Below are 8,734 nucleotides of genomic sequence, written 5' to 3' on the forward strand. Positions count from 1 at the left end.
ATAATGTTAAAAATTATTTTTAAAATATAAAAAAATATTATTTTAATATATTTCTAAGTAAAAAATATTTAAAAAAATAATCATAATTATATTTTTAAATACACTCTGTTGATCAAATTGAATAATAATAATTAAGCTTTAAAGAGTAGATTTAACTCATTATAAAAATAAATAAAATAAAATAAAAATTGTTTTACTCACTTTAAAAATGTATTTTAACTTTGTTATAATTAATATCTATGAGCTTTTCACTTTTTTATTAGATATGTTGATATTCATTTTTTAAAAGAAAAATCATCTTTAAAATTATTTAAAAAATATTTTTTATATTAATTTTTATAATCAAATATGTTTTTATCATTCCTGTGTTTGTTGTTGAAAATGAGACTTGATCTAACTAATGAATCCAAATATAAAAAAAAAAAACTAAAATATCAAAAATTCAATTGAGTTTAACAAAAAAAAATCAAGAATCTGTTTACCTATAAAAAAAAATTGTAGTTAAAACCTAAAAGTAACAAATATTTTATCCCCATTGTTTAAATCTTACACATCATCATGTAAACGTGGCAGATACTGATTCGTCAACTATGAAAAAAGCCCCTATATATATTTATTTATTTTATCGAACTAAAAAGAAAGAAACATAGATATCAAACTCTTAACAATGGCAGAACAACCAGAGACGGTGTCGTCGAGCGTGAATCAATCTTCTAACACACAAAATTCTCCCGAAGATAAGCTCAAGCAATCATGGGTATTTCTCAATTTCCAATTCCATTCTCTAAATTTCTTTAATTTTCGTTTTCAAGTCTTATTTTTCAATAATGGGTAGTCCTTGACACAAAAGGAGATTGATGGGTTCTTATGTTGTTGGCTTTTGACCAGTTTTTATAAATTGGGTTTTGTCTTAGCTGACAAAAAAATGAAATGAATTGAAGTTTATTTATTTATGTTTTAGCTGTTTTTAGTCTAAGATTTTTTCTCCCTGTGCTCCTGATTTGTGCATTTGGAATGAATTCGGTGTGGTTATGTTGGGATTGATCATTCTCTGGTGGTTTTGTTACCTCAGGTGCCGTCGGCATTCTCTGGTTTTCCAGCTTATCCAGATGGTGGTTTTCAGATGTTTCCTGTCATGTATCCTGCACTAGTTCCAGGGTTAAATGCTATGCAAAATCAAGAACAAGCGAATCATGGGCCTGGCATTTATGCAGTGCCTGTTCCTCAATTTATGGGACCAATTGCTGGACTTCCTTCAAACACCCTAATTCCTCTCACGCTCAACATACCTACGTAAGTATGTCTGTGTTGTGTAAACTGTTAATATCTAAGGTTCATAGCATTGTTCACAGGAGATTACTTGCACACATACTTAGATACTGTAACAATTCTACCTATCACCCCTGCTGCCGAGTAATGATGCTTGATGGTGGTTAACAAGGTGATATATCTTTGTTGTTAAATGGATTACATGAACTGCTAATTAAAGATTGCTGTTTTTTCATATTGTTTGCTCAACAGTAGACCGACTCCTGAGGCTGGGGCAACCAGTGATCAAGCACAAGGGGGACAACAGCAACTGCAGCAGCCTGCAGCTCAAAGGCAAATTGTTGTTAGGAGATTTCAAATTGCATTTGAGTTGGATTTGTTTCTCATACTTAAGCTGGCAGCCGTAATCTTTTTGTTTCACCAAGATGGATCAAGACAAAGGCTTCTTGTCCTTGTGTTTTTAGCTTCACTTGTCTATTTGTAAGTACTAAACTTTCAAATGATTTGTTGTTAGAGATAAATTGTTCACATAGCATTTTTTTTCTTATTACTGTATACTCGTTTTAATTTCAGAGAGAAGAAAAGTTCAAGCTAACTAGTCAAGCTCATACACAACCTGTCCCTTGTTTTAAATGTTCTATTTCCAATCACAAACACCACATTAAATAATTTGTTTTGTCCCTCCAAGCTGTAGCCTTTTATTGTTCATGTGAAGCTATTTTCGGCAAGTCATGCACCTGGAAGCTGAACCTTTTCAATGAGTGTTGTAGGTACCAAACTGGAGCTCTGACACCGTTAGTACAATGGCTCTCACAAAGTATGCAAAGGGCAGCTGCCCCTCCCCGTCCACCTAGGCCTGCTGTCAGGGCGGAAAATGCTGCAATAAGGCAGAATGAAGATGTTGCTTTGGCAGGTATTGTTCTTCCAAATGCATACTAAGGATTTTGGATGTTTTCTGGGTTTCAATTTAATTATTTTTTAGGGAATGGGGATTCATGTTGATATTTCATTTCCAATTGTATGGTATGCAAGCGTATTTGTGCTCTTTTCCACAAGTAATGGATAAATGAAACTTGGACCCATATCAACTAAAATTGACTAACTGAACTTTGTCTTTGCATTGTATCAACTGTAATTATGAAGTTTGATTGATTTTCTCATTCTAGTTATGTTTACCTTTTCTTGACCTGGTGGTGAAGGATCTTGCTTATCTATGAGATATACAGTAAGTAGAGTGCTTTCAGTGCTCTTGGTCAAACATGGGGTACAACTGTGTGCCTGTGTGCCCATAAAAACAACATTTTTTTTTTCTTGTGGAAGGATTGTTCTGCTGGACTGGTTTTGAGTGGAGGTTTCTTAAGAGTGATTTCATATCAGGAGAGAACAACAGATTGTTTTACATACAAATTGCTAATTGTTTGTGTGAAATATGTGCTTTTGAACTGCCTTGTAAGCATTTTTCTCATCTGTAGAAATTAAATATTCATGGGGGGGCGTTAAAGCAAGTTACAGAAGGAATACTTTCATAAGCTCAGATTATTGTTGCTTTATCATGCTGATATTCCAATTTGATCATACTTCCAATCTTGTCTTATTGATTATTGCACCAATGTTGTGTAGTCTATTTGTTTGTGTTGTTAGGAAGACAGGTACAGGTAATATTCACGCTATGGTCTATATAACCCATGTCACAACAATGTGAATATGTAACACAGAACCCCTTGGTACCTATCGTAGTGAATGGCAGCATTACATCCTTCTCACTGTCTTTCATTTTGTTGTTACCTGAATCCCTGTGGACTGAAAACATGATTTGGATAGAGAAAGCTGATTGAAGTTGAGAGGACATTATATTTCTGATTGTTGTTTTAGTAACTTTTTGACAATCATTCGACAACTTTTTGCAGAGGGACAACCTGCAGTTGAGAATGAGAATAGACCTGCAGAGGATGGTAACCAAGCAGCTGAGAATGAAAATGTTGCTGAACCTGGCGGAGACAATGGGGGCCACCACTGGTGGGGAATTGTGAAGGAGATTCAGATGATTGTCTTCGGCTTTATCACCTCTCTTCTCCCAGGCTTTCACCACATAGATTAGACCATACTTTAGCTGGTAACAAAACCTCCCAAACCAGCATAGAGGCGGGGAAGAGTTGTTTCTGTCGTTTTCTCCCTTTCTTTCCCTTTTTGAAATAATCTGAAGAGTTCTTCCCCCTTTCTCTTTATTGACAACTTTGATACATATTGTATGTATATGTACCAGTTATGGCTCCACTAGAATAGTTCGATGATTATGGATTTAGGATTTCACATCTAATGTAAATTCCTGCTACGCCAAGTTACTATGCTAAATTTGATTCTTGGGTTGTGATAAGTAGAATAAAAAATTTCAGGTTGCTGTTACTTCTTAGTTACTGCGCATCTTTTCCAACTCAGTCAGTTTCACTTTTTCCTTGTTATGGCAAGGTGCTGATGCATTTGCCCGTTATTTTAGCTCTCTCGGCCTGACTAGGTGATATGAACCAATCCCTCGAGAGCAAATGGACTTGGTTCTCTGCATCTCGAGTTGTCACTTGTCAAACTAAAGATGAGTGATCTGTCCAGTGGTCTAAATGGTTAAGGTATTGGACTCTTTTATCATGGTGCACGTTCAGAGTCTTGCATGAATCCTAGTTGAACTCTCTTTCCCCAAATTGGAGGGCATTGTTTTTACTAAATATAGTGATTTGAGATATTACTGTCAATAAATTCAGGGAACATCGGTAGCTTTAGCTGTAATCCAAGACATATTCACTCGTATTAACCCAAAATTATATGCGAACCAAGCATGGCAGTTTCTCTCATAGAACATGTACCAAAGGTGAGCCAATTTAGACCAGGTTGGTTATACCTGCAAGTGCCAGTTCTAGTGAGTTGGGTTGGCTGCCAGTGCATCAATCCATATATGAAGTCCACTTTGTGGCATTTCAAAATTCTGCTTTGAATTATGCTCTCCCTCACACACACACACTCTTGGCTTGGTCAAGCATAAAGTGTATGGGATGTGAATACTCAAAATTAAAATAATAATAATAAATAAATAAATTCAGACCATTCTTCAAAGATCCGGTCAGTTCACCTTGGCTTTAGGATAAAGTAATGATGTCTCTCAAGTAACAGAAATAATGGTTTCCAGCAGAGTTAAATCAGTCTTCCTCCTATTTGCAATTTTACAATTGAGCATTCCTGAACCTGACTGTCAGGTTATTGTAAAGGATTCTGAGAAGCAAGGGTTTGATAATAAGCAGTCATGACAGAACTCGTATCGAAATGTCTGTAGAGAAATGCAAACTTGCTGAAGCTCAATTTTTTATTTTTGGGAGGGGAGGGGTAACAGCAAGGAGCCAAAACTCACTTTTATTAGCACTAAAAGAATATTAATTACAAAATGTATATACAGGTATATATAATTAAAGCTCAACTCACATCTCAGATAAGAGATTGCTGATTTTCCGAAGCTCTTTAAGAGCTGTCATGGCTGTGACTTGTCCTTTGCCAACAAGAGCAGTTTTGGAGAAATTCTCTAATGAACCCACCTGACCCCTATCTTGCTGGAAAACAGACTCGATTATCTGCAGCACAAATGATTAAGAAAAGTTCAGCTTGAATGCCTAACAAAAAACATATACCATATCACTATAGTTTTGCTTCGCTGATAAGTCAAAGGCCAAACTACTTCCTAGAATTCCCCAGAAACTTGAAAGCTACATAAATTACATGTGAAGCAGAAAGAAAATCATAGCAGGTAGAGAAACTATGACCCGTCTCCCTGGCAGAATAAATATGTATTGAAGTAAATCAATCCATATATCAAGCCAATTTTCCACAACATATCATACTTTTGTTTCATATTTTAACAACTTTCAGACTGTCTGTCTTAGAAGCATTATCTTAGAAAGAATTACCTGAATATGTTCAAGCATGGACTGTCCAAAGTTCCTCAAAGTACCCATCACATTCTGATCCACGCTCTCTCCTTTGCTACTGGCATAAGAGTTGCAAGATCCATTGACAGACGAAGATCCTATTGAATTAATCTGATTACTGGCATCGTTGACAGGTTTTGTAGCCTCAAATGTGCCGCTTCCCTTTTCAGAAGTCTCCTCACCAGCAGTATTCCGTCCAAACTTCCAAAACCATTGAAATTTACCTGAAAGTTTCCTCTCCTTAGGACCTGCAACCTGTTTTCCAGCAGGCTCATTGTTGGTCCCAGAATTTAGAGACACACCTTCAGGGGGATGGGAAACAGGAAGGGTTGGATCTTCCTGGAGAGCCTCAGGTTGATCATCATTTTCATCGACAGACATATTCGAGGCAACGCTACTTTTCTCAGAGTCATTTTCATGCTCATTACCACCACTAAGAGAACTAGATGGGTCCGAAAACACAGATGAATTTTCCTCACTCCCAGAATTTCCACTAAGACATCTCTCCTCAGTTGAGCAAGTGAAGTCATTGTTAACACTGTCTGGTCCCCCTCCCTCAACTTCTGCAGTTTGATGGTCCTTCTTGCCTGAAACTTCATGGCAATCTGATTTTCCAATATCTCCATCCATCCCAAGTTCATGTGATAAATCTTCTAACAAACTACGCTTAATAGATGACTTCTGATCCTTCTTCCCACTCCCTGCTTTTACTGGAGCTGGTGCAGATTCTGTCCTAGATAGGGGCAATCTTACTTTTTCTGTCCACCGTTTTTTCTGGCTTGGTTTCAATTTCCCTAAATGATCATGCTTGAGTTCTTCTGTCTTGTGCAAATCTCTCCATTTCTCCTCCCAATAACTATCAGGCACTGCATTTAGAGGAGTTTTGGGGGAAACAGAACCAGATGAAAGTGCATGAGTATGACCTCTCACCACCATTGATTTACTGTGGTTATAAATCCCATCAAATGGAGGAGACACAGAGGACATATTAGTATCCAGTGCGAGGGACTGTAAAGACTTTGCCTTGTTTATCAGTTTTCTCAGATCTATATTCTCAGGAAAATTCAAGAGTCTCTGGAGACAAGTAGTTGCGTGCTCAGTGGCAAGCAGGGAAGACCTCAAATGAAGAATCATAGAAACAGACATAGCTGGTATTAATGCTCCCCGAGGTGATATAAAGATACGAAAACCAGAGTCTGCATCATCTTCAGCACCTTTTTCTAATATGACATTATTATCTGCTGCAAATATTTCATCCCATATTAACAAGAGGTTTTCGAGTGAAAATTCTCGTCCAAATAAAACCCGTAACCAGCGAAGTGCAAAATACTGAGGTTCAACACCCAGCTCAACAAGGTGGCTGTGTAAAGATGAATCAACAACAGACAGTAAATGGTACAAAGCAGCAGAAGCTTCAATGACAGGGGGTAAGCCAGAATGAGAACCATGTGCAGGGGAGTGAGAGTAGAAGTCCACAACGGCAACTGAACCATGAGACCCACTCATCAATGCATCAAACATACAGTAAGCATCGTGTTCCATAAATTTCTCTGATATGACAATACCCAATTCACCTTCAGCCCCGTAAGCATCCGTTAGTAATACAGTTGTCTGTATCTCAGGATCAAGCTCATTGAGAGACTTGACTTTGACAGCATTACCATGGGAGCCAATTTCATCCTCCATGGAATCCAAAAACTTTTTAAAATCAAAGTTGTATGTAAGATCATTTTCCTGAAATGCTAAACCATCAAATTTGTCTGTGAAATGGTCTTCATACTGCTTGCGCACTTCAGACAGATGCTCCGCATCAATGTGAAGAACATATAGAAAAGGCGCCAAGAGTTCATGCATTCCTGTCAAGGAAAGCCAAAATAACCAAAAGGGAAACATTAATTTCCCTGTAAACGGATACTGTAACACATTGAAGTGAATGAATATAGGAAAAATGAAGAGATTAATGATTAAAATGATTGTCTGAGTCAAATTAACAATATATGATGAACAGCTTGAGATTACAGGGTCGCACTAATGATTGAATATTGGTACAACACAAAGACGAATGCCAAAAGGGTTGATGGGAACATGTCTTTCTTTCAATTTAATTTACCTTGTCGATAACCATACTCTGGATGTCTAAGGCACCACAATAACAAGATTCGTCTTAACATTCCTTGGCAGCCAGGTGTCTGGAAATAGCTACCATGTTCTGGATATAAACGTGACAAATCCTGGTCAAGTGTTTTTTCCAGTTCAGCATTCCGAAAGAAGCGACCCCAGGTGCTATCTGCAGGCAGCATTCGTATATCATCATTGATACCAAGTAATTACAACATTTTCACACGACATACCACATATCAGAGTCGCAATAAAATTATTTGAACGACATGTCAGTGACAATGCAGATAAAATCAGCAATTGGCATAAATATACCCTAGTTCAAGCAACAAGCTAACTTCCATCCATAAACTTACATGGCGCAAACAAAATAGTTACCTGGGTTTTGTGACAGTGGATTGTCAATTACAGGATCAGGTGAACTCCTTCCATCCTTTGACAAATGTGGATCAACTAAGAGCCGCCTTCTTAAACCAGCATACCTGACAAAGACAACCATTTTGATTTGTGTTAACAACAAACCAGCATACAAAGTAGACTTAAACCTTGAAATCCAACTGGAGACTCCCTCCTAATTCGATTGACTTTTAACGACCAAAAAAACAACTGATCACAACCAAAACCCCTACTATTTGATTCCATGGATCAAACCCTGAAAAAAAAATATAATGATTTTCAAAGATAATCAACTAGCTATCATCAAAATGGAAACATAACAAAAAAAGGAACCATCTTTAAATTCTATGTCAACTAAAACATAATTAAAAAAAAAAACTAAAAACCAAAAAAAAATTGCTTTCACTAACCAAGAATTCAAAAATCTCAAAATCTCAAAAACGAAAAAAAATACAATTATCTCTTTTTCAGGAAAAAAAAAAGGCCAAAACTTTACCTTCTTCTAGATTCAGCAGTAACTCTACGAACATCATCAACACTAGAAGATGAAGGAGAAGGCAAAATTCCAAGATCTATCCTCCATTGAACCCCTCTTAAATTCTCAAAACGACTCTGAATCCCCTCTCCTGCTGGCATTTCCTGCTCAATTGAAGCTGACCCCATGATTTTTTTACCAAATTTTAAAAAGACCCAGTTCCTCAAATCAACTCAAAACACAAAATCAAGCAAAACCCAAGAATTATTTTCCTTGAAAACCAATAAAGTCACAAAGTTTGTGTGGTTTATGCAATTCTAAAAGAGACCCAGAAAAGAGGATGATTTATATTTACAGAAAGATGAAAACTTTAAGCATAAATAGAAAGAGAGAGGAATTGAGAATTGAAAGGGAGAGAGTTTTGTGGGGTGGAAGTGGACGGAATTTCATTCCAAAAATGAAGAGGATGATGGGAGAGACTTGATGCAGATACAGAGAGAGATGTTAATAG

The 8,734-nt window shown here is 36.8% G+C and overlaps 2 protein-coding genes across 4 annotated transcripts; one reads left to right on the forward strand and one right to left on the reverse strand.

The window, feature by feature from the left end:
* The first annotated feature begins 608 nt into the window (after positions 1-608).
* LOC7490501 (uncharacterized) lies at positions 609-3,679 on the forward strand. Of its 2 annotated transcripts, none has more exons than XM_002324661.4 (5): positions 609-757; positions 1,073-1,293; positions 1,522-1,749; positions 2,040-2,182; positions 3,177-3,679. In XM_002324661.4, the coding sequence occupies exons 1-5, from the start codon at positions 668-670 to the stop codon at positions 3,365-3,367; spliced, it is 873 nt and encodes a 290-aa protein (XP_002324697.1). In that variant the 5' UTR covers positions 609-667; the 3' UTR covers positions 3,368-3,679. The 2 variants fall into 2 exon arrangements, with proteins under 2 accessions (XP_002324697.1, XP_024445271.1); XM_024589503.2 differs by having other exon boundaries at positions 1,525-1,749.
* Positions 3,680-4,639: 960 nt separating this feature from the next.
* Positions 4,640-8,734, reverse strand: LOC7490502 (uncharacterized). Of its 2 annotated transcripts, XM_024589502.2 has the most exons (6): positions 8,245-8,391; positions 7,982-8,004; positions 7,731-7,834; positions 7,345-7,521; positions 5,214-7,090; positions 4,640-4,880 (listed from the first exon to the last, which is right to left on the reverse strand). In XM_024589502.2, the coding sequence occupies exons 4-6, from the start codon at positions 7,403-7,405 to the stop codon at positions 4,731-4,733; spliced, it is 2,088 nt and encodes a 695-aa protein (XP_024445270.2). In that variant the 5' UTR covers positions 7,406-7,521; positions 7,731-7,834; positions 7,982-8,004; positions 8,245-8,391; the 3' UTR covers positions 4,640-4,730. The 2 variants fall into 2 exon arrangements, with proteins under 2 accessions (XP_024445270.2, XP_024445268.2); XM_024589500.2 differs by lacking the exon at positions 7,982-8,004 and having other exon boundaries at positions 8,245-8,734.

The sequence above is a fragment of the Populus trichocarpa genome, chromosome 18 (genome assembly GCF_000002775.5).
Source record: "Populus trichocarpa isolate Nisqually-1 chromosome 18, P.trichocarpa_v4.1, whole genome shotgun sequence".
NCBI lineage: Eukaryota > Viridiplantae > Streptophyta > Magnoliopsida > Malpighiales > Salicaceae > Populus > Populus trichocarpa.